The 25931-nt window shown below is 34.6% G+C and overlaps 4 protein-coding genes across 15 annotated transcripts; 2 read left to right on the top strand and 2 right to left on the bottom strand.

Annotated features, from left to right (window-relative positions):
* Window positions 1–159: 159 nt before the first annotated feature.
* Window positions 160–2857, bottom strand: LOC108759735 (uncharacterized). Of its 4 annotated transcripts, none has more exons than XM_018505320.1 (3): window positions 2812–2857; window positions 508–1201; window positions 160–438 (listed from the first exon to the last, which is right to left on the bottom strand). In XM_018505320.1, the coding sequence occupies exons 2-3, from the start codon at window positions 784–786 to the stop codon at window positions 187–189; spliced, it is 531 nt and encodes a 176-aa protein (XP_018360822.1). In that variant the 5' UTR covers window positions 787–1201; window positions 2812–2857; the 3' UTR covers window positions 160–186. The 4 variants fall into 4 exon arrangements, with proteins under 4 accessions (XP_018360822.1, XP_018360823.1, XP_018360824.1 ...); XM_018505321.1 differs by lacking the exon at window positions 2812–2857 and adding an exon at window positions 2431–2482; XM_018505322.1 differs by lacking the exon at window positions 2812–2857 and having other exon boundaries at window positions 508–764; window positions 1075–1360.
* Window positions 399–4492, top strand: LOC108759736 (low molecular weight phosphotyrosine protein phosphatase-like). 5 transcript variants are annotated; one of them, XM_018505326.1, is made up of 6 exons: window positions 2463–2487; window positions 2835–2857; window positions 3187–3377; window positions 3646–3807; window positions 4018–4095; window positions 4260–4491. In XM_018505326.1, exons 3-6 carry the CDS (start codon window positions 3207–3209, stop codon window positions 4281–4283), a joined length of 435 nt encoding a protein of 144 aa, XP_018360828.1. In that variant the 5' UTR covers window positions 2463–2487; window positions 2835–2857; window positions 3187–3206; the 3' UTR covers window positions 4284–4491. The 5 variants fall into 5 exon arrangements, with proteins under 5 accessions (XP_018360829.1, XP_018360825.1, XP_018360826.1 ...); XM_018505327.1 differs by lacking the exons at window positions 2463–2487; window positions 2835–2857 and adding an exon at window positions 399–464; XM_018505323.1 differs by lacking the exon at window positions 2835–2857 and having other exon boundaries at window positions 2412–2487; window positions 4260–4492.
* Window positions 4493–6785: 2293 nt separating this feature from the next.
* HisRS (histidine--tRNA ligase) lies at window positions 6786–10931 on the top strand. Of its 3 annotated transcripts, none has more exons than XM_018505316.1 (6): window positions 6786–7296; window positions 7873–8184; window positions 8789–9001; window positions 9090–9311; window positions 9407–9908; window positions 10021–10931. In XM_018505316.1, the coding sequence occupies exons 1-6, from the start codon at window positions 7198–7200 to the stop codon at window positions 10491–10493; spliced, it is 1821 nt and encodes a 606-aa protein (XP_018360818.1). In that variant the 5' UTR covers window positions 6786–7197; the 3' UTR covers window positions 10494–10931. The 3 variants fall into 3 exon arrangements, with proteins under 3 accessions (XP_018360818.1, XP_018360819.1, XP_018360820.1); XM_018505318.1 differs by lacking the exon at window positions 7873–8184 and adding an exon at window positions 8535–8689 and having other exon boundaries at window positions 7218–7296; XM_018505317.1 differs by lacking the exon at window positions 7873–8184 and having other exon boundaries at window positions 6795–7296.
* A 1014-nt stretch (window positions 10932–11945) lies between these two features.
* Window positions 11946–25822, bottom strand: Ork1 (open rectifier K[+] channel 1). 3 transcript variants are annotated; one of them, XM_018505377.1, is made up of 8 exons: window positions 25621–25822; window positions 19972–20525; window positions 17425–17601; window positions 16492–16878; window positions 15026–15288; window positions 14468–14617; window positions 13260–14387; window positions 11946–13070 (listed from the first exon to the last, which is right to left on the bottom strand). In XM_018505377.1, the coding sequence occupies exons 2-8, from the start codon at window positions 20111–20113 to the stop codon at window positions 12009–12011; spliced, it is 3309 nt and encodes a 1102-aa protein (XP_018360879.1). In that variant the 5' UTR covers window positions 20114–20525; window positions 25621–25822; the 3' UTR covers window positions 11946–12008. The 3 variants fall into 3 exon arrangements, with proteins under 3 accessions (XP_018360879.1, XP_018360877.1, XP_018360878.1); XM_018505375.1 differs by lacking the exon at window positions 25621–25822 and adding an exon at window positions 20891–20968; XM_018505376.1 differs by lacking the exon at window positions 25621–25822 and adding an exon at window positions 20868–20925.
* Window positions 25823–25931: the final 109 nt, after the last annotated feature.

Below are 25931 nucleotides of genomic sequence, written 5' to 3'. Positions count from 1 at the left end.
TTAGAAGAATATGTTCTGAACCAATAGATACAAAATTTTTAAATATAAAATTTATTACAAAATAGAATGTTTACAAAGAATATCTTCATATTTAATACAGAGAAATGAATATTGATAACATTATTCATAAGATCATAGCATCTTAAAATACACCTCCTGGTTGATGGATTTGCATAAAATCCAAAGTCATCGGCAATTTTTGTCTGTTGGCCCTGTTGGCGTTCGGAGAGAAAGATTCGGATGGCGATGCATAAATGCATAATACCAGTCCTTCGATGCTTTGCCATGAACATCCCATTCTGGAGGATATCGAACGCCTGACTTCTTTGCGAACTCGTAGGCCATTGTTACCAATTCACAGATGGTCAATCCATAATACATGGCGGTGGAATGAAGGAGGTATTTCATCAGCTCTTTCTCTTGGTCCACGCTGAAAACCTGCCCAAAAAAATATTATATACCAGGTATATTGAATGAATGGAAATGAATGGAGATAAAATAACAAACCGTTCTTCCACCAGTCACGTTACATTTTGTGGTTACAAAATCGACCAATTGTTCATTCGTGGCGGTTGCGGGATCTATGTTTTTACTTTTCAGGTCAGAAATGTAGCGATGCAGTTTGGTGTCATTGATGTTGTACGCTTTGGCAACGGAGCGTTGCGATTTTTTGTCAATCATCACCTCTTTCATGGCAGCCACCATGGCATCGACATTAATCGCTGGTTTCTTTTTCGCACCATACTTATAACGGGGCATATTGACTGAAAAAACACAAAAAATCATTCAAGCACTTGCGAAAAAAAAACAAAAGTCATTGCAACAAATCCTTGGAATTGCATTAAACATTCCAATTTCTAACAAATAATGCGTAATACGCATGTAAAATACGACTTCAGGTTCACATCTGACATATTTGCCGTGCTTCACATCTCCCCACTTGATGTGCTTCATTTCTCTCCATTCGCTATATTTTAAAATTGCCACCGCGTCAGTAACACATCGAATGTTTTTGCATAAATACATTTGAACGTCGAAAGCCTAATCATTGTTGATTAATTTGTGTGCACTCACCTTTTCGATTCGCTTGAAAATATTTATGAAATTGCCACAAACACGAATGCTCAATAAAACTTTCCAAACAAAATGTTGAACACACTGTCTGGAGAGATACAACAAAGGTGTGCTATCGGGATGAATGCTACAAGAAAACTGAGATATTAGGAGAACCAATGTTTTCAGTATGTAAGACCTATCAAAACCACAACTAAGCGACATCTATGGCCGTGCTTCGCAACTCCCCATGCTTCAAAACTCCCCACTGTCCCCTATATAAAGACAATATACATTTTTTCTCATTCCAAGCTTTTAATTTATATTTTCATAGCAATAATTATATTTACAAAATTACATGTATTTAAAAATTAATAAGAATTTTTTTTGTTTAATTTTTTTTAGACTAGAACTATTATTTATTTTTTATTTTCAGCAGTAAATATTTTAGCAACAAAGCATCGAATGAATTTTTGGAAGTGTTATTTATGTTTCTAAAATCTAATGAAGGCTTAATTAAGCTTCCTTATTTAATCACACATTTGAAAAATAATTTGCAAATATGTTTTCATGAAGGTTATCATCTTATTTTATCAAGCTATTACAGTGGCATATAATATATTGTTAATGTCCTTTGACAGTCCCAGGATACTCCCAAGGTATAATTTTTCTAATTTTCAAAGCTCACCCCTAAGTGATGCAATTTCCCGCCCACATGTAGCCTTGCGGCATGCTACGACATATGAAGGGAGATAGATGAGGATAGCTTAGCAAGCACATTGGTACGCTTGCCATCTTTATGTTTTTTATCTTCATAATGATTGTTATTTCCATTTATCTTCCTTTATGGCTCGGTTGTTCCACCTTTTGGTAAATTTTACCTGTTAGGTAAATATGGCAATCCGCGCATGTGATTGGATAATCTTGCTACTTACTCAACAGGTAAAATTTACCAAAAGGTGGAACAATCGGTTCTTAATGTTATAAACGCAAAATTTCTATTAAGATCTATCTTTAATGGAGATCACTAAAAATACCACTTTTTTTCTCGCGCCACTCAGTCTGATTAGGTTTGACAATGAGCGTGTTCAAGTTAACAAGCGGCTAGCCTGCTCGCCGAGTAAATCAACATAATTGGATGTTACTTATACATCCAACTAATCATATTCAATGGCTCGGTAAACATGCATAGCCGTCTTGAACTCGCCTAATCACTCGGTAAGCTTGCTTATAGCCATTTTGCTGTTTTGAACTCATCCATTGTCAAACACTAATCAGACCGGGTGGCGCGAGGAAGACAGTGGTCTTTTTAATTTGATCTCCACTAAAGATAGATATTAATCGAAATTTTTCAGTGTTCTTTTACTATTGTCTTACCTACTTAGCAAGAAATCAATATGATGCGAAAGAAGAAAGTTCTCATGGTTTGTTTAGGTATTGTAACTTACTTATTTTTAATTATGAATTGAATTGTGTTGAATTTTTTTTGTCGCACTTGTTTTAAAAGAATAAGGAAATTAAGAATGTGTTCGGGGAGACGCACCTTTAATATTAGCCATATTAAATTAATACTTTGCATCACTTTTATTTTATGTCTATGATGATGGATTGACACAATTAGTGCTAATAGTATTTCCTTATATATATATATATATTCACTACCGTTTTTCACTGCAAGTACTGAAAATCAATAATATACGATAAATTTTCAGTACTCGCACTGAATAATGGAACACACCCATGAACTTTAACACATACATGTGATGAAATAATTTCTTTAGGGAGAAGCTCTGAGATATTTCACGTAAGGTTATAGTTTTCTATTTTTAAGAGTTATATAATTGATATAATGCATGCAATGTACATATAACTCGCCAAACTAAAGTATAGCTGAAAGCAGTCTTGGCTTTTCTTACAATGAATCCGCATGCATTTCAAGATATTTCAACAATGTTGAAATATCTAGAATTGCATTTCTAGAATTTCAATATTTTAATAATATAAATTTAAAACTGAATTGAGCTCTTGAGATATTTAATAATAATAGTAAACAATAAATTGATGAGCGATTGAGAGCTAGAAATAGGCGCAATTATTAAATACGTATAAATAACAAAAGTATATTTCATGCAGGGAATAGTTGTCGCTCCCCTATGGCGGAAGCGGTGTTTCGGGATCAAATCCGAAAAATGGATTTGATACATTTCTGGGAGGTCGAAAGCGCCGCTATTCTGGATTATCACGTAGGCAATGATCCTGAACCTAGAGCGACAGCCACACTTCAGAAAGCTGGAATTACGGATTACTCTCATATTGCAAGAAAAGTAAATGTTATGCTTAATAAACAGTTGAAAAGCAGAGACAATAAAAACAGACACTAATAGATTTCAAGATAAGTTGAATTTGTTATTTCTTGTTTCTATTGTCAATTTTTTCGCTTTTTAATTGTGTCTCAAATTTTACAATTCAATTTGATTCTCCCTTCTGTTTGTCTATCAATTTTACGTGATTGTTGGACAAAAATATTTTCCACAACAATATACAGAGATATACAGAGATTTAAGATATAATTATATCAGGAATAATTTACAGATCACGATCGACGATTTTTACAAATTCGACTGGATACTCGGAATGGACGAATATATTATCGAAGAATTGTATGAAAAACAACCGGAAGGTAGCCAAGCAAAGATAGAACTACTTGGGAAATACGATCCATCTGGAGCAGTTATCATAAGAGATCCTCTCTTTGTATGTATTACACGAGAAACTTTAACTGCGTTTAATTTCGATAAACTTTATTCTATCTTTATTACTCATTACTTGTAGAAGGAAGATAGAATAAAGCTCGTGAATGAAACAAAAAAAAAACGCACTCTCTATAAAAGTAATTTAACGAGACAATATGTTGTCCTACTGTAGAATTTATGAGTATAATTAACGAGGTTTATTCGTCGACAGGATGTTGGTAATGCCGGATTTGAGAGAGCATTTCAGCAAGCTTTGAGAAGCGTACGCGCATTCTTGGAATTTCACAAAGTATTTATCATTTTATCTTTCTGATATTCATATATATATATATATATTCTAAAAGAGATTGACCAATTTTACGAATCTATGCAAAATTAACGAATTATTAAAAAAAAATTTGGATATTTTATTCCAAATATTCCAAACTTTTATAACTCAAGTTTTCTTTACAGGTTAATATGCTCGACAAATCATAATAAAGATGTTAAAAATTTTTATTTTAGAAATATTGAAAATGAGAAAAGAAATTAGGAATTAAATTTTACTTAATTTATTCAGCTTATACAGGGTGTCCCATAATTCATCCTTGCCAGGCCATCCCCATTCCCCGCGTGCCGAACAAGTAATAGGCGTACACTTAATAATAGTAGGCCGCGCGGACGCGCGTATTCGGTGATCTTTAGAGATTAATATTTCGTTAACTTCTCTTCTCTATTGCAAAAATTGTAAAATGGTAGAGGACTTTCCGTCTCAGTTTAGTCCGCTCTACCTGTCCACGAGTTCTGTTGGATGAGAATGTATATTGCAGAGTACTTATAAAATAAATAATAAATTATAATAGATTAATATGTTTATTATACTCACGAAATAAAAAGACATTAACTTTTCTGAAATCCAATTTCTCTGAATGCAATAATCTTTAGACGCGTTCTTTCACAATTGAAAATAAAACGCTTTCTCTAAACCGCGAATAAAAACCTAAGTAAACGGATCATAATGATTGTTCCGACATAAAAAATGTATAGATATTTTTTACATTATAAATGGTAAAATGCTCCATTTGCAGATTTTGATTTGCGCTAATTGCGTAATTTGTTTCCTCGAATAGAGAAATTTAATTAATATCTGCATCTCACGTTAGTGAATGTCAGCTCGAGCGTAAATTATTTCTGATTTTTGCCGCCACGGCTTCATGAAAAGGTGCTAGAACGAGATGTGAAGAGAATAAGTTGTCAAGCATGAAATATGATCAAACATGCGAATTTTTACATGTTAATTTATCAAGCTTTTACATTCTCAACATACATTAAACCAATACAAACTAAAACACAAATATTAAATTGATACAATCTTAGGAGTGTCGAAGATTTAAAAAAATCGAATTATTAGTTATTAATTTTTAAATATTAAATTAATGAAATTTTAGAAAGTTTCACAGATTTTCTTTTGTTCTAAGGAATGAAAATATTCATCGAAGTTTATGAACTAATTAAAAATTTTGAAATTTATAAAAATATGAAATACTCTAGTCCAATAATTAGTACAATTATCCGCTGTTAAATGTTACAATTACGCATTAATGCCCGTTTCTACCAATGTGGATTAACTTTAATCTCGGTTCAACTTACTCTTCATCTTTTTCTTATTTTTAAAACTAGAAAAAGATGAAGAATTAGTTGAACCGAGATTAAAGTTAAACTGCATTGGTAGAAACAGGCATAAAACAGGGAAATTGTGCGTTAAGGATAAATTTAAAGGACGTTATTTAATTCGAAGAAAAATTTCTGGTGAAATCAGCCGTAATTCCCGCAAAATCTGATCGCGTTTGTTCTGAACCGCCGCAGAAAGATTAGGGAGTTTTTGCAATACCGTTTATCCAAATACGGTGAACGCTAAAGTCACGTTATCCTTTTTTAATTAGTTGTTAAGAAAAAGATAACGTGACCTTAGCGTTCACCGTATCTGGATAAATGGTATTGCAAAAACTCCCTATTGATTACAAGCTGCGGAACGTAACGTGTACATTAAATTAGATAGGGACTGAAACGGGAACGAATAAATAATAATTGCATCGATACGTTCACGTTAAGAAATATAATGATGTCATTGAGGCGAGTAATGCAGGATATTTTGCATATTGCAGAATAATGAATATAATTGCGATACAAAAATGTTCATGTACGTTAATAATACGCATATTCCGAATAAAAATATTAAACCATACGCGCGGATTATTAACTCTCTTATGCCAATTCCACGAATGCGTAGATTAACTTTAATCTCGGTTCAACTTAATGACTTGATTATTCATTTTTTTTCTAATTCTTAGAAACAGAAAAAGATGAACAATACAACTTGAATCGAGATTAAAATTGATCCACGTTGGTAAAAAGCAAGTTTAAAAAAAATTAAATTAAATTTGAAATTTTAAAGTTAAATTTAAAATTATTTAAAGTTATTTTGATGAAGCTAAAATCAATTATATAAAAGTCACAGATCAAGTTTGTGTTGTTTAAGGAAAATTCCACTTGATATCATCGTACATCATGAAGTTGGTCGCGTAACATACACAGGCGCATCGTTGGAAGATCTCCCTCTCCTTATTAACCACGTTTCGTTTACGCATTTGTATATGCAATACATGTCAAACTTATCGAAATTATATCACTCGATAGTTCAAATATACAATTATTGGACATATAATCCTTCATTCATCGTGTGATTCATACTTGCGATTCGTTTTTAAATTACAGCTCGTTCAGAATTTGTCTGCTGAAATGTGGAATGTGGTTACATCACGTTCCCAACTTCAGGTAGATCGCGTCACCTGCACTTTCCATGTGCAAGTGTACATCGGCTGTTTATAAATCTCCTCGTATAAGAAAAAATTTTATAAGACACACGAAAAGTATCCCTCACGGATGAACCTTTTATTTTTTCCTTCCTTTTTCTTCGATGTTCTGTTTGTCTTATTTTGTTTATTTATCCACTTCGTTCTAAATGCTAAATAAACGTACATAATGCGGTGCAAGTGCGGGGAGTAGACCTCTTTTTTCTCTCTCCCACGACTCCCACACTCTCACACGTAAGTACTCATACATTGATGTGGCTACACGTGTCCGCGTTGAGTGGTTTGATTACAGAAACAGAAGGATCCGTTTCACGAGTGTCGAGCCTACGGTCGAGCCCGGTCGAGCCTCTCTCGAGTGAAGTGTGCTGCAATAGAGAATTGCCGCGGTGGAGAGTGGGAAATCACTCGCGCGGCGCGATTCGTTCCTCGGAATTCGGATCAGGCTATAAAGTAATGCGTCGGCGAGCGGAACGCACGGAATTAGGGCTCCGAGATACCGCGTGCGGTGCTACACTGCCATACACTGCTACGTGCTAGCGATGGCTGACGAAACATCGAGGGATACGTTGCTGAGTCGCGTGAAGGAGCAGGGAGAATTGGTGCGACGATTAAAGGCCGCAAAAGTCGATAACACGCAGGTATGCGGACTCAACCCTTCAAGCCCTTTCCCCTCCTCCGAGGAAATTCCTGACGCGTCGTCTGCCCGTGACAGATGTACCACCTTTCTCTTATCCTCGGAGGGGGCTCCACACCTCTCCGCTCCACATCGCGCTCAATTACACCCTGTCATCATGTTACCTTCACTTACTTCCGCGAAATCGGCCGCACTCGAAACTGGTCTTTTGATCTTTTCACCTTAAGCAGCTACCTCAAATGTTTTTGTCTTCCATGTTGCATCATGCTCCCACTGATTTATTCTTCGATCTCCCCTTCACGTCATTACCAGGTAAATGTCAGGTCTGTTGGCTTCAGCTGCAACTTTCACGCTCAATTTTCTTCTCATTCTAGAGTCTAACAAAGCACGAAACCGTTTCCTCTTTTCTAATAATAAAAATGCAGTTAAAGCGAACAGATCTTTCGTAACAATGAACATGATGCAACAAGCCCCTGTAACAGCAATTTTTATTGAGACAGGTGCAAAGAATAGATTTCTCTTTCCCTTTTTGTCGCCAATGTTCCTAAGCCTTTCTTTAGAGAGACGTCTCGTTTCTCAGGAGTACAGAGAGCAGTCTGATATAAATATTGAGTTAGAAGGCTTAAATGGTGATTTTGCGGATATCAGCTATGTCTGTGGTTGGTGTCCAACGTCCAAGGACGCCGAACTATTCGACACGTTGCGTATCATCCTTAATGGTGAGCTTGCAAGGTGGCCGCATCTGAACAGATGGCATATTAACATGAAAAGCTTTAGTCAGGAAGAGCGTCTAGTGTTTCCTGTTGTGGAAACGCCGCTCACTTCCTTGGCAGAAAAAATTGAGCGGCTAAAGGGCACTAACTATATTAGCAAAAGTATGCTAGACAAAAAGGTGAGACAGCTGGTTGCTTGCAAGCAGAGCTGTCATAAATTATTGCGAAATTGCTGTGGCTAACATTCAGAAAAAAAAGCATAGCTGAGAAATCCAGTAGAAGATTTTACATGGCAAAAATTGGATATAGTTTGGAAAATAAATACATGTTCCAGTCTGAAAAGTTGAATTTCCTCTCTAAACAAAAAAACCTTTATATTTTCTTCCCAAATTTTGAAAAATTTAAGGACAAAGTTTATGGAGAAAAAGATTAAAAACAAACAGTCTCTGTTAATTGTAGACTATGGCAATAATTAATGACAGCTTCATACTAGCTTGCTTACTGATATTATCTCTGCTGTTTGGACTAGTTTGATAAATCAAGAGATTGAGGGGGCTTTTCTCTTTCATTCTGGTTGCCTTGTAATTCCTTCATCCATTCATGATGTTACGCCTGATACGCAACAATTCTTTCCCCGTCGTATGGAAACTCAATCGCAACGTGCTGATGTCCACGACGCCACAGGTGGGTACGACGTTCTCCACTATCGTACCCTGGATATCTGAGAACGAGAGCGATGCCGTGTTTTGTATATTAATGACGTATTCATTTGCTTGTTCATAGATAGCAGAGGAAGTTGCCAAGTTGTTGGACCTGAAAGCACAATTGGGAGAGGAGAATGGTTGCCCTCATAAACTCATCCTCAAAACGCCAAAAGGCACGAGGGATTATAATCCGGAGCAAATGGCACTGCGATTGGGAGTGTTGGAAAAAATAATATCAGTATTCAAGCGTCATGGCGCTGAGACGATAGATACGCCTGTATTTGAGTTAAAGGTAAGAGTAAACGTACAGATTGTTATAAAAGGCAATATTAATTTCAATTTTATTAATATTTTTTTTTTTAATACTGCTCTTGTCACAGGATGTCTTGACAGGTAAATATGGTGAAGACTCCAAGCTTATTTACGATTTGAAGGATCAAGGTGGTGAGATTCTCGCACTTAGATACGATTTGACAGTTCCTTTCGCGAGGTATCTAGCCATGAGCAAGATTTCTTCTATTAAAAGATATCACATCGCCAAGGTTTATCGAAGAGATAACCCAGCCACAACGAAAGGCAGATACAGGGAATTTTATCAATGTGTAAGCATAATATATGCATATTATTACGTTCTAGGGATATTTCATTGACATTTTAACATTGATATTTTGTACTAATTTAATTTGGTATCTTCAAGGATTTCGATATCGCAGGTCAGTATGATCCAATGTTATCAGACGTGGAATGTATTCGGGTTGTGTGTGAAGCGTTAGAAGCTCTGAATCTGGGACCATATTCAATTAAGGTGAATCATAGATCTTTATTGGACGGCATATTCGCCGCGTGTGGTGTGCCACAGAGTAAATTTCGCAGCATCTGTTCCTCCGTGGATAAACTGGACAAGAGTCCATGGGAGGAGGTAAAGAAAGAGATGACGGACGAAAAGGGATTGGATGAACATATTGCCGATAAGGTCGGCAAGTACGTCTCGCAATCCGGTGGAGTGGAACTGATAGCCGAGTTGAGGAAAAACAAAGAGTTGATGAAACAGTCTGTCGCTGTGCAAGGTTTAGACTCTATGGAACTATTGCTAAAGTATTGCGGCATCTACAAAATTCTGGACAAAATTAAGTTTGATTTGAGTCTCGCGAGAGGGCTTGATTACTACACGGGTGTTATTTACGAAGCTATATTGTGTGGTACGCATATTGATTTTTTTCTTTCTAAATTTTCTTATATTACATGACGGAAATATTTTTTATACGAAATAGTTTTGGCAAAGTATTAATAGCGTTCATTAATTCTTCACAGGAGACGATGTCGGTGTTGGTAGCGTAGCAGGTGGCGGCCGTTACGATAATTTAGTAGGAATGTTCGATAGCAAGAACAAAAATGTACCTTGTGTCGGCGTTTCGGTCGGTGTGGAGCGGATATTCAGTGTTATGGAGGCGAAATTGGCAAACAAGGGCCTAAAAACGCGTACTACTGAGATTGAGGTGTTTGTAGCCAGCGCGCAAAAGAATCTGCATGAGGAAAGGATGAAGATACTGGTGGATCTATGGGACGCCGGCGTGAAGGCGGAACAATCTTACAAGAAGAATGCCAAGCTCTTGGCGCAGCTACAACACTGCGAGGAGAACGGCATCCCACTGGCAATAATCATCGGGGAAGGCGAATTGGCGAAGGGTGAAGTTACATTGAGAGTCGTCTCGACACGAGAGGAAACTCGCGTGCCACGTAGCAACCTCATCGACGAAATACGGAGACAGCTAAAAACATCGTAGCATTCCCTATGCTCAACCTTTCGCAGTTGAGAGATTTACATCAGTACAAGAAAATACTTATACTGCATTTAGTTTCATTTCAATTCGCGTGTTGGAACAGTTTATTTATTAGATTTTGCATGAATTTATTTGTATTATTTCGCACGACGTGCTAAACGACCGTGATAAACTTTTTGTCATCGATAGATGCTAACTGTGAAGTTATACAAGTGAATGCACGCGAGGAAGTGTAACTACACTTATCACGTGTGAACATATAGGTACAATTTCTATATGAATAATTCTTTAATAATCCGAATTTCTCCGGGTGAAATCTAGAATTTAACCGGATCTTTAATTTAACTGGTAATAATTCACAGCTTCGAGTTACAGCTCGAAAAACCAAATACATCTTTATAATTTATTCTGTAAGAACTTGTCAATAAAATACTGTAAATTTCGTAGAACGTGTCTCATTTCTTCCTTTACTATTATACATTCAAACATTGATTTCAAGATTTAGTAGAATAAATATGATCACGCGAGTGACTGATAAATATCCAGTCACAAGATCGTAGTTGACAAGTTGAACTGCGATACGAAATATTAATCTGCAAATTACTTCGAATGACGTGATTTACGTAGCTTAATAATTTTTCGAATGGGGATCGGATTTTAATTCAATGGATTTTGGATTCAATAAACAATATTTTTTTCTCTTTAGTTATTTAATTTAAAATTTTCACATGATTTACTTATATATTTATGTTTTCCAAATAATTTATTTCAGTTTAAATTAAATTGAGGATACATATACCTTACTCATTATATCAGTCTTCTTTTATCAAGTTTAAATTAAAACTAATCTAATAACTTAAATATTTTAATTTACTTACTCCTCTAATAATTATCATTATATTAGCATGCGTTATCTAGTTTCTCATAAAATATACGTGTCTCGTTAAAAATGTTACAAATTCGACTAGTCTGAAAAAAATTAGATGTTTTACATATCGATGAAAACAACTTCCACAAAATCAGTCACCTAATTGCTGAATTGTATTTTTTTCTGGAATTTGCGTAGCAATGAATGCATTTGAATAAAATTATACTTTTTTTACCTCAATCTTTTTTAATAAATTACGTATCGTTTTGAAGCGAATTAATTATTTACAGTAGAAAGTTTTCGAAGCAGCGTATAAAATTTTATCCTATTTAATAATTATTTATTAATAGGATATCATTTATTGCACAGCAATATGTGCAGTAAAACCGTAAATTTCTAACGGGCAAGATTCTTATACTGATTTCATATGTGTTATCCTTTTTTTATAATTGAGAAAAAACGGATTATTTTTCGCAAAATGTAAAGTTAACCTTTTCCTAATAAAAATATCAAATCAATATGTCTGTAAACTAGTTTGTAAATATCTTTCTGTTAATTTAACTCCAGATTTCTATTTTTAAAATTAGGTAAAATACGTAAATTTCTTTAATTGTTGGACTTTTAGCATAGTATGAATTTATGTCCCTTTCTTACTTTTCACCAGGTTTCTCGATTTTAACTTCTTTTAAATCCGTATCATCTTCCTTTTGACCAGCCCTTGTCATAGCTCTGTATTGCTCGAATGGATTAATCATTGGTTTCTCTATCGTCATTTGCAGCGATGGCTTGTACGAGTCTATTGAAACGCTGAGCTTCCCTTTTCTTGATTCTGGAGATTTTCCGCTACTCGTTGAAGCATTTAAATTATCAGTTACATCAATTATGTGTGTATCATTCTGTTTCTGCTCCATTTTAAGCAAAACTTTAGCATCCACATTCGTCTCTTGCATCCCTCTTTGAAGCGTTATATCCAGCTCATCATTCAATTTTACTAATTTTTGTTCGAACGTAGAGGAAGATGACGGTTTGTAAATCGGTTCACAAACTGGTACGAAATTCCCTTGAGGATATATTTCATCCTTATGCATGCTTAAAATCATGGATTCATTTAATTCTGTGGGTGACTCATTGGAAATCTCGAAAACAAAGGGATTAATTGGTGAAATTACGCCTTCCTGATCCTTCCATACAATTTGGTTGTCTCTCGAACTTGAAGGAACTACCATGGAATCCTGAAGTTCATTTTTCGAGATCATCTCCTCCGCCGGCGACATGATGGTCACCGTTTTCGGGTTGTTCGATTTGCTAACGTCAATGGTCTTGGTGTTATCTATAGCGAGAGGACTGAGAGGAGGAGTGATCTTTTCACGTTTATCAGAATGAACATCACTGAGACTGAACGCCCTGGCACGACGACGTAGATTCATCTGAGTGATTTGTCGCTGAAGCATACCCGCTTTCCATTTCGGCAGCGGTTTAGGCGTGTGCAACGGCGAAGGTGTGGACATGGTGCTCGTCGGACTCGGTTGCGTGCTGAGTTGAGCAGGTCTTATGGAAAAACGTTGATTAATGGATGGCTGTTGGATCGGCAACGAAATTCCCGGTGGTCCCTCCATATTCACGAGCGGTTCCTTCGATGATACAGAAATAAAGGGTTCTAACGAAACGGGTTCTTGAAGATGTCGATCATCCATTCTTTGAGAGAGTCGTAGCTGAAAAATAGTTTTGTTTTATAAACTAAGTTTTAAGATTACTTTCATTTATATTAAATTATTAATCACTATACTCTATTATTCCTTATATTAAAATTTCTTTCAAGATTTTAAATTTATAATAGTTGTGAGAATTTTTATACTCGTGGAATTTAATAAAAACTTTTTTTTTTGGTAATGCAAGCTTACCGATAATCGTGGTGACCCTAAATCAGGCGGCGTCGGAGGACTCACTGGAGTCGCGACTGGCCTCAAAGAGAATCTCCTAGATTTTACAGGAACACTTCCTTTTCTGACATAGGATGTAGGCGTACTAGAGCCAGAATAATTATCAGTAGACAATTTGAGAGACATTCTCCTGCTCGATTGTGCTCCCGTGACAGTGTTCTGATTGCTCTGATTTGCCGAAACAGAACCAGGTGCATTTGAGAAGAGAGTAAAAAGACTAGGTAACTTTGGCGGGCTCAAGCTGGCCGTTCCTAATTTTCTTTTGGGTTTGGGAACATAATCCTCGGGAACCGTTCCTACCCGTGCGTGAAGAGCGGTTAATGCTCTAAGAAATTCTGCTAGACTCGTCTCTTCCAGTATATTGTTGTTTTCCAAATAATTCGGCAGGTTGCCACCGGTATGTGTGTAGTAATGCGGCCTCCTCGAGATCGAATCGTGCCTTTCGTCTAAATACGAGGGTAGTGGACCGATCGAATTATTCTGCTGATTGCTCTTCTCGTTCTCATCTGTTATTTCAATAGCTTTCTCTGTATTTCTCGTATTAAAACCAACGTCCGACGACCTCTTATTCGTGAATTGTTTTCTCCACTTGGGAAAAAGGTTCTTGGACGCGGTAAGTGGCAAAGCGAGCGACGCGAATTTCTTATACGGCTTGTTGGGATTGTCCTTGGAAGATATGGTCGTGTCGTTATCCTTCATCATCTCTTGCAACTTCGTCGAGGCTACTCCGGACCAGGTCCATTCGGTATTACGTTTAACGGAATCGTCCTTCGTAGTATGCAGTCGTATTTCGCTGGCTGCCCTCGATCGAGGCTTGGAGAATGGGAACTTTTCACCGCCGATTGTCCAATGAGAGATATTGTTGGCTGGGTCTTGGTCAATCGATTTACTATGCTGCGTCTCGTTTTGCGTGTCGGCTTGTTCCTCAGTTTGATCACACTCAAAGTCATCCCGTGGAGGTATGTAACCGAGGATGTTCACCAAGCGCGCCAAGAGTTCAGCCGGTTGCACTATGGCGTGCGCGGCGAATGTCGCGTTCTTGTCTATCCTTTGAAGATCCGTCTCGGACACCACACGAATCAGCTCATCCTTTAAATAATACGTTGTTAATAAAACATTATAATATTTAACAAGAGATGATAATATTACATTAAATTATTATGACTTACCACTGGCACCACTTCGCTGTTAGCTCGTCGTCGTGGATGCGGTATGTCCACATATCCACCAATTGTTAAATCTCGGAGATTCGGAAAACTGTTGCTGCGTGGGAATTTCACCGGAGGTTCTTCGGACTCGTACTCATCCACATATACTCTCTAATAAGAAAATAACAAACGAATAAATAATCAATATTAAACAAATAATAATCGGTACTTAGAGAGTTTTATTAATAAAGATAATAATGTAAAAAAATTTATAATTGATAATTTACATACTATATATTGAGTCGCTATATTAATTACTAAAATATCTCAATTCAAAATACGACGAATGCAACTGGAGTAATTAAAAAGTCAGTTATTCACCATGATAGATAAGATAATTTCATAATATTTATTGATAATCGAATTTTCTTAGGATTTAAAATAAACACATATAAAAAAAATAAAATAAAAAGGATAATAAAATATAAATTTTCATAAAAATGTATGAAGCAGTGTGAATATTTTAGCAGTAAAATTTGGTGGTTGCTTAAGGTTATCTGGTCCAACCTGGTCACTTACTTTGACCTTAGAGAGCTGTAACTCGTTGAAAACACGGCGTAGGTAGTTGACCTCTTTATTAAACTCGTTCCAAATCTTGCTCTGCGTAAGCTTGAGATTCATCGCCAGTTTGTGCTCGAGCCTTGTAATCTTTTTGCTGCGCATACCACGAGCGATGAATGTCATTATCATGACGATGTAGCCCAACCCGAAGGAGATCCAGCAAATTAGGAATATTTGGTACAACATGAAGAATGGACCGCTCCCCTTCGTAATGTCCTGGCCTGAAAATTCAAGCAGAGATTAATAATAGCGAATATTTTTTTCATTTAGCGCAACAATTTTTTATTCTCTCCATTAATTTCCACTTGTGCTTGATTTCAATTGATTTTGAAAACATTTATCTTTGAATAATTTTCATTTGAAAGTTATGAACAGATGTTTCAATTGTACATTTATTGCTGATCGATTTATTTGTTTAATTCTTATATTTCATATTTTATTTTTAATTACATGTTTTATTAGCTCTGCGGTTGTATATGCAAACGCGCTACTTTACTTTTTAATTTATGGCGTATGGAAAGTATTACTTACGTGTTAAGATCTGCTTCCCATGTGAGCATGTAATGATTGGAAACATTCATCTTTTAATTAGGCGGAATAAACAAGCTCATATTACAGATTGTATACTTCAAAGCGATTAATGTATATGATAAGAGTACAAGTGAACATCGTTTCGCTATTATTAATCAAGAAAGCTACCGAAATATCGAACGTATCTATAGTCTCAAGTCATCATGACTCAATATTATCTAATCAAATAAAAAAATGTCATTAACTCTGAATTTCGTGTTCATGAAATACACTGAAAATAAATATTTCATATGTAGCAGACTCGTATTTGCTCATTTTTGAAAATACAGATCGAATAGATAGTAAATATCAATTTTTTCATTTCTTAGAATCTAAGCTCGTAAAACTTCTTATGGTTTTCTATATTATACACAGGTAAAATAGAAATATTTTTGATTTACGATTATTAATTATGATTTATTTTTCAATTTCCTACAATAATTTTAATTTATATATTTTCTCGTCGTATTGTTGCGTATATCTTTTTATAAATTTCTCGGAAGTATTATCTTGTTCAGTAGTTATCAATCATACAATAACACAATAATATGCGTTCTATAATTATTCATACATGAACAATTCTTATAACAGATAACATAAAATTGTTTTAGTCACGTCGCAATCAATACTAATTTTATCGCAATATGTTTTTGCCATATTTTGAATTATAGATGATACGACTGATATCAATGATATATTATATCATTCATAGACGAAAAAAATTATTTCTGAGAGTACGCAATTCTTCGATTTACGCGTACAATTGCGAAAACAAAATCTTGCTCTTGCTAACGATAAAAAAATAAGTTAATCACGCGCGCGTGTCTAAGGAATCGATAAGATAGAATTCTTACCGGCCACGAGATCGCCGAAACCGATGGTTGTGAGAGTGACGAAAGCGTAATAGACCGATTCATCATAGCTCCATCTCTCGTAAAAAGAGAACAGAATTGCCGGGAAAAAGATGAATACGATGAAGCCGGGCGTCAAGTATAAAAAGATCTGAGCGGCCAGTCTCACTATCTTACGCGTTTCGGGCGATATCGAATTTTTGCAGGGATGATCAATGGTTGATTGACGTTGCTTATAGGACTTGTATTTCTGATAAGCCCTGATGAATCCGCGGCTGAAAAATTCTCCCAACTGCGTCAGTAGAATTCCGTTCATTGGGATGCCAATGAGGGCGTAGAAGATCATCAAGATGCGACTGAGAGTGTTCGTGGGTGCCAAATTGCCATACCCTGTATAATTGATAATAATAAATCAATTACACTCTCTCAGAAAGAGAATGCAGATTAATGAAGGTTATTAATAGAATAAAGGAAGATATTGATATAGAAAGATACTTCATAAAAAAAAATTATTAATATAATTTAAAATCTACTAATTTCCAAAAAAATATTTAAAAAATTATGTATAATAAAATTATAGTATAATAAAATTATCTAATATATATCTAATAAAATTATATATTAGATAATTTAAATAATTATACCATTATCCCAATTTAGAGAAATGAAAGTTTAGGCACAAAGCGGTAATTCGACAAATACTTATTCTCTGATTACAAGACACCATAATATTTCAAATACTTTTTCGGAACGTCTGTTAAATCTCTGTGTACACGAGACAAATGCGTAATAAAAGATATTGTAATCGCGTATAATTAAAGGGTATAGAAAAAAAATAACGCGAGGCTATATAATCCATTGACTTTAGATAAACACTGGTTTGATTTAAAGATACGATTTAAAGATCTACGCTATTTGAACACGTTAGATATCTACCGATAGTGCTGACCACCGTGTAAGCGAAATAAAAGCTGTTGTAGTAATCCCAACGTCGGATGGTGACTTCGTCCTCGCTGTAATTGTAGACGGACTTGCCGCAGTAATCTGTGAGCTTTTGCAGAATTTCAGTTTCATTGTGGCCGACAGCGGGTATATAGTGTTTTGTAAGTAACTCTGAAAGGAATAATTACACATACTTTGAAAAGCGGATTCATCATCGGATGATCTTAAATTTTATCTCGCACACATCCACCGGATAATTCCTCTCTTTCGCCATCCTTTCCGAACAGGGTCGGAATTTTAAGACAATTGTGCTATACGCACTATCTTATCAGCCAATATTTGTCGTCTTATATTGCCAGTTTGTGCAAGCAGACTCGGCCTGGACCTGGACCTTCCGCGTATGTAATTGCAACCGGGACGCGACCCTATTTCGCTGCTTATCGAGGCTAAGAAAATACCAGGACGATGACAATATCTATATAGAGAAAAAAAATTAATGAATAATCTCGCAATTATCCACTTAATTTATTCTTCATCATGGAGCTTAGCCATCTGAGGTAGAAGATATATAGACTGCACGATAGCGGATATCGCCGCTTTTAATTCGTACACGACGATTTTGACAGGAGTGGTCGAGATAATGATTTCGTAATCGATTTCGACGACACTGACACTGGCCGTCGACTAATTCTTTCTGTACGGCATTGTCCTATTGGACATTGACTATTCGAATAATGCCCTTTTCTCGCGCAAACAATTGCATCGGGCACGGTCATGCATACAAAACCCATTGACAAACAGCCGTGTCGACTTTCCGGTTATTTACAAGGCTATTTATTACAAAAGATTCGACGCATTTCGAGTTGCTCGTGCAAATTCAGCGTTTCGAAAAGCTCAATTTTTTGAAAGCTCAAAAAGTGTCTAACAAAGGCTATTCATAGTCTGTAATTCTTATTTCAAAGCCGTCTTAAGATGCTAATACAGCTGTCTTCTTCACGACGTCCTAAGATTATGCTTAAGAATCTTAAATATGAAAATCGACTATGAATACCTAAGACGATCTAAGAGTTTAAGTCGCATCCGAAGAAAAAAAGATCCGAACTTGTACTGATTCTGAAACTCTCGATTCCGGAATCTAGAAAATTCATTTGTAAAATGTGAAAAATTTCTTGAGATCTCCAAGGAGTCTCCAATAAATAGATAAGCTTTACGGAAATTAAACTGAATTTTTTGTCTGCGCTTATTATAATCGAATTAACGATTTAAAAAGCGAGAGGCATGTCGGTGCAACTTCAGTCGATGACACAAGCATTTTAAGATGCTACAAGCATAAGATATCGTCATTAAATGCATTTCGGAAGTTTCAAACGTTTTACACGCCAGACTCGTCTTCTGCACGACCGTGACCTAAGTGCATTATTTGCATTATTATCACCGAAATCTTAAAGCACGTCGTGAGTGACGGTGTAGTAATAATTGGGTGATTGTTACTACGATAATTACGAGCACGTGAGACAGGCACTTTGACGACGTCTTTGTTGTTAAGATAGTTCCCTAATTAATGTAATATTTAGATACGTTAAACTTTAATCTTTGTGATAACGAAATCTCGAGAGTACTTTTCCGCATTTATCAAAACAAAAAAATGTTATTAAAGATATGAATTGATATCAACAATGAGGCTCTACAAACATTGGCTTTTAAACGATTGAACTAAAATGTATTCGACGTAAGCGAAAATACAATTCATTGTTATTACTAAATTACAACATCGTAAAGTCACAACTATTATTAATTTTTCTTTTACCAGGATTTATTATAAAATAAGCTTCGCGCCAAAATCTCGAGGACTTCTCTGTGTGTTGCGGTTGTAACAAACAGAGATGCAGATAACTCAATGTCGAGTTGCAACTACGAATTACAAATGCAACTCCGTTCGCGTTTTCGTTATTCTGTTCGCATGCAGCTTTCTCCTTGACAATTCGACGAAACTCATCAATTAAAACGACTTCCAGAAATCAGAGCTGCCTTGCTGTTTTTATACTTGCTATTAATCACGAAGAGAAACTAAAATAAATATATCCAAACGCGTAAACTGTACGCAAAACATTTTCCAAGAACCTAGATCTCTCTTTAGTAAAAGATAGCGTTTACCGCTAGTTTTAAACTTTGGATATTAAATATTACATATAGATACAGACATTTCTGTAAATCCTCAAATTATTAATAATCAATTTATTAAAACCCGTTAAATTTAAATAAAGAATAAGAATCTGTATTATTCATATCAAAAAAATCTTTCATTCTTAATCATCGCTGATATTAAAATATTCCCTATTAAAAAGGAATCAACCTAGAATTTATAAGCGATCAGTAGATTTAAAATGTCAAGTTCTATTTCCCTATCAGATATCGGAATAATGTGTCAAAGCAATTGCATCAAGTATCTAGAAATTACGAGTTAACAAGAACTGATTAGTGGACGCGATTTCGCGTGAGATAGCCGATATACTGGGGTAATTATTTTTATTGTTTTCTTACTGAAGATCATATTGCGTTCAATTCTCTCCTCTTCGATCTTCTTGTTCTCATTATCGCTCTCGATGAAGTAGAAGATGGTAGCGCCCAGCGTCAGGTACGTGAGGAACAACAACAGCAGGGCAAGCCATTGCTTCTTGGACATTCTTGGACACTAGCGGCGAAATGCTGGAGTCTGGCGGATCTGCGTGGACCAGAACGAGAGGGATAATTCTCAAGGGATGACGATTCTCGTGTCAGATAATTAGGAGGTTCCCGTTGAAGCGGCGGACACGCCGCGGCTACGCATTCTTGACATGATTTTCCGGTGATGAAGGCTAAATGGTCGACGGAGTGAGCTTTTTGGCTCGCTCGCCACAAGCGCACTAATCTTCTCCGCAAAGAGCGGTTCCCTTTTACGGCTTCTTAAGCGACGATTGTCGTCGTATCGATTATGACGAGTTCTCACGAGGGCGATGTTATCATTGCAGTTTGATATCTCCGATTCATCAGAAGTCTTCTTGACGATCTAGGCATCGCGCCGCTGTTGGGTCTCGCTGTTAAGTGCCCGAAGAACTCTGCGATCAAAAGATCTTACAATATAAACGATATATGTAAACGATACAGTAATCTAGAAGTGGAGGACACTTTTGCAAGATTTGAAATATAGGATGCTATAGTAATTTAATTTATATCAATAATGTTAATATAAACTATTACATAAGGTACACATTTTTAATTGACGCGCGAGTTAAAACGTCAAGAAATTTGATAGATACAAGAAAAAATGATAACGTTTTTTATCCTCCAGAAGAGGCAACCACTGTATTAAAATTTCCTGAGACTATCTGACTGGTTAGGTCTCCAGTTGCCAACTAAAAACAGCCAGCAATTTGACGGCTCAAAAAACTCGCAATTACCCGAGATGATCTACCTGGCGCACCTTCGTATGTCAAGCTATAACCAAAACCCTTCCCTCGACAATGTCGGTTGCACAATACGTTCGGTCTCCGCTGGTGAATACCATATATCCCATCGGCCTGCCGGATCGCGAATAGCAATAGTGATCCACGTGGATCGTAATAGCGATCGATTTTTGCATTGGCAAGGATAATTTACGGCGTGAAACAACGTCGCGCGTGTCTCTCTCAAGTTCACGCTTCTCGTCTGGTCGCATGACTCGTCGCCGGTTCAAGCGGATAGAAATTTGCATAAGTGCATATCATGTAAGCTCGGGACGGTACAAAGTATTTCAGAATCGGCGGAAAGTCATGAGATCATATGAAAGAGCTCGTGTCGCTTATTGTAAGATTGGGAGTCAGTTGTGCTCCATAATAAAAATAAATTAAAGAATAGGGGTGAATCCGATGAATGTGGGTGATAAAATGTCGACGTTCAATGTCTTAGTTGAATGTCCAAAAGTTGAATGTCTAAAAGTTGAATTAAAAGTCGATAAATTATGTGGCAAGGCAGTATGAGTCACATGATATTTCATGTCAATTCGCAATATCAAGAATTGGTATTGCAAAACATTATTGCGTGACTAGTAAAATGGAAAAATTGCGACAGTCGATCGATCAGAAGACACATGCGTTCGATTCGTCTTGATCCTGTGTTACTGCGTTATTACATGTCCATAAATATGATTTATAAGGCACGAGCAGTGTCTCGGTCGCAACAGTCTTGACGTGTCGATTTCTGTTTGCTAATAATGTCGATGTTTACATTGCTTGTTCGAACTGGTCCGAGAAAATTTGCATTTGTTGCGAATAGAGACTCCTCGTAACAGAGCAATAATAAGCAAGTTTTAACCAGAGAGAGCTCTCATCTGTTGAATTTAGTCTCGAAGTGTTAACAAATATATATATATATATATTAAAAGATGAACAGGTTTGTTTTCTCAAAAAGTTAGGAGGATTATGTTTAAACGGATCTATCCCTGGTATCTCTTCACTTCGTCCGAGAATTCCGTCATTGGGTTTTCTCTTCCACCCGCGCGACGAAAGAACGGATATCGTGAACCTTCAGTGACGTTAACTATCGCACATCACGCTACTAGTATCGATCGCCTCTAATTGACGAGATAAATTTGCGGACGCGTGCATGAACATTTTCTTTATTCGCGAAACGGCACGAGTGACGATCAGTTTATCGTCTTATTCTTTCTTCAAGTTCGGTAGTCTTACTTCTTTGTACATCTAGCTAAAATGAGAAACATGATTTATTGTAAAATGCAGTTATAATTAGCAGAATGTCGAAATAATCAAAACAGTTTGTCATGCTACTTTTTGTTCAGAGAGGTGATTTTTTTCAATAACGTTTAATAAAATAATTTTATACTTGGGAAAGAAAATGATGGAAATCCAAAAGCGACAGGCGTGGAGAGATATAAATGCGCGTTTTCAAAAGACAAGCTAACAATCGAATACTTTGATTGAAAAATTAAGATGTCTATTTAAATTTTTTAAGATTTATTTCGTTTTATAGTTATAATGATGATTTTTTTTTTGTAACGTGACCTGATTTTTAGATGATTGTATTTGGTAGTTTCAATTAGAATTTAATTTATTATAAAATTTATCAAGATCGTTTTTTCGCTCACGATGACACGTATATAACAAAATCATAATCTTGGGCTTATATTCCTGTGTGCTATCCTTAGATAAAGAAGCCTTATTTGGTAACTGTTGAAATTAATAATTGTGAATCACACGCAGAGCCTGTAACTTTGAAACATAATGACGCACTTTAATGTAAATAGGTTGAAATGATTAGTTGAATGACGTTTTACGACAGCATTTTAACTCGAATACTTTTATGGCTGTTAACGACCACTTAACAACTGTTATTATCTTCCATTTACTGCACACGTCGTGTCGGTCACGGCTGCGGTTAAAATATGCCGATACTAACGCACATGCGGTAATTAGTTAACAATTAATGTGTAAAACAGTTTGTCGGGAAGAAATATGAAGTATTAATCACGCGTTTTCTCTCTCACATTATTTATCGATCAACTTAAATAAACGAGCAAATAAATTCTAATAACTGACCTTTAAAAAATTGAACGCAATGGTATTTCATGGAATTTAGCTTGATCACGTTATTAGAAAGATGGTTATGTACTGTTTGTTGGTACTGTTAGTTTATGTACTATTTGTTAGTACTGTTAGTCTAATTAATATTATCAATTATATCATATCGATGTTATAAAAAGAATGAATTTGCTTCAAGTATAAATTATAAAAAAGATAATTTTTAATTATAAAATTGATAAATTTTAATTAAACAACAAACATTTATATCATATCGAGATTATAAAGAGAATGAATTTGCTTCAAATATAAATTATAAAAAAGATAATTTTTAATTATAAAATTAATAAATTTTAATTAAACAACAAACATTTTAATTAAAATAACAAAATTCAATTTAAATTGTTTTACTAAAAAGATTAAAGAAGAAAATTCTTGCCAAGGATACAGAGTTTATTTAAAAGTAAAATTTACTTAAATAATACTCGGTATTTAAAAGTAACATTCGTTTCCTTAGCATCAGTTATAAAGTCGATGTATTTTTTAATAAATCATATTATTTTTGGACATTAACTAAAGTAAACATATGTCCAACATCAATCATTAATATCGATCGAAAAATATTCGCCGCAAGATAGTATTATAAAGTTAATAATTGTAACAATCGAATTACACGAGATACACACCGTAATTATGAGAACGTAATTACTGAAAAGTAGAATTGATAGCATATTGACCGTTTCATCTCGGTGATAACGTTTTAAGATTGACACCGATACGCTATCAAATACTTTTTCACGTTTCTTGAATTTTCCATTAATCGTTGTTGTGATAAAATTCCTAACGGATACACTTAATAATTTTTAAATATACTTGTTTATTTTCCACTTTAAATATTTCTTTTGTAAAAAAACAGTTGCACGTAGTGCATGAGAAATCGTAGATGAACAAAAGTATCATTATTAGGGTAATTGTCCCAATTACTGTGCCTATCCCTATTAGTATGCTTTTGTATTTCGTTAAGTCATAAAGAAAACTGGCACAAATAATAAGAAAAAATTTTTTATTTTTGTTAAATTAAATTATTAATGCATACGATACCGAAGATAATATAATTTATTTTTGTAATATTAAAGTATTTTAAACATTTTTCGAAAGATATGAGGAATTTATGTGAATCCAGTAATACGTACGCAAGATTTTAAGCTTATTCCTATTAATGTGCCCTATATTGGAGCTGAGAACGTTGTGTTATGAATGTACTTCGAAATAAATATAATTGAAATAATGATTTATGTAAAATTAACATAAACAATTAGCTTAAATTTATTATCTATTTTAGTAACTATATGTTAAAATGAGTCAAATGTGGATAGGCACACAAATTGGAAGCACATTAATACAGCTATCGCCGCTTAGAGGACTCACTAATAGGAACAAAAACATGTTTCCTATTTTTGTCAAAAGCATTATAAAGCAGGGTTGGTAAAAAACATGTTTTAAACGTGTTTTAAACAGTTTAAAACATGCTTAATTGATGTTTTTAATATGTTTTAAATATGTTTTTTTTACTGTTCAAAGCATATTTGAAGCATTAAAAACATATTCAAGAAGAAACATAATATTTTTTATTCTTAAAAAAAAACATTAGTCTTTACCAACCCTGTTATAAAGTATTAATATTTTTTAAATTAAAGAAATATTATAAGAAAAAGTAGTTGAAAAACCGATATTGATTGCAAGCAGATAAAATTAAAGCTACAATATTTAATAATTAATTCAGTAATAAGCAAATTGGCTAAAAGGCACATTAATAGGGACAGTTACCCTATTACTTTAATTCATTTTTATGTAAATGTATATAAAAATGTTTTGTTAATTTTAATAGAGATATACTTTTAATAGAATATACTTTAAAGTTTTACAATAGACAATCAAAATATTTTCTGTTGATGTTTTAAGTGGTATTAATGCAATAAATATATAAATCGTTAATTCGACAAAGAACACCGAATTAATTAAAATTATAAAATAACTTATTAATATATTAATAAGTTATTATGTATACTGAGAAACAAGTCAAAATATTCGTAAAGTAAATATTATGTGCCATTTTCTTTGATATTTGTTGGTTATAAAAAAATTTGATTATGATAAAATATATATTTCTGTGAAACAAACATCTCATAATTAAATTTTTAAGTATCTTTTTCTTAGTATATGAATTCTCAAAATTTGATAACACATTTAAAAAGCCTTCATGTATTAAACATTAATTAAAGTTGTATAATAATAAAAGTAATTAGAAGATAAAATTATACGTATCTATTTAAAATATTATATTTAGAATATATATATTTAATTAATATATATAATAAATATATACGTTGTTAATTTTAATCTCTAAATAAGATAATATTTTTTATCCTAATTCATCAATAGTGATATTAAGTTTCACAACAATATCATATAATCGATATCTGAATATATATATGGATATGTCAAATATAAATTTTCCACTTCGATGTAGATATAAATAAAAGATCCTTTACACACACATATATTGAACATTAACAATGTTAATCCTAAGATATTATTACTTTACCTTTATCGTCTTATTTAATCGCTTAATACCCACCTGTCTCATCCATTGTATACTGTTCGTCGAACATATCTGCGTTAAAGCGACGATCCACATTTTGTAATAATGTTCATAATCACAGTCGCGGAACTCTTTGAATTCTATTTTCGGACAGCAGGATTAAAATTCTATTGACAAAAGTGAAAGATTCCGTTGTTATAAAAAGTTTAGTTATCTGCCAGTTTGATGGATGAGCGCGATCGAGTACTTGGCCGAATGGAGACTATCCGTAATCGAGAGCAGCACTATACGAAAGATCGTGTGGATGGTGGGAGGACCGAAAGTTCTATATTGATCATCAAAATGAT

This window comes from Trachymyrmex cornetzi, unplaced genomic scaffold (genome assembly GCF_001594075.2).
Source record: "Trachymyrmex cornetzi isolate Tcor2-1 unplaced genomic scaffold, Tcor1.1 scaffold204, whole genome shotgun sequence".
NCBI lineage: Eukaryota > Metazoa > Arthropoda > Insecta > Hymenoptera > Formicidae > Trachymyrmex > Trachymyrmex cornetzi.
This window is presented reverse-complemented; position numbering and strand designations above follow the sequence as displayed.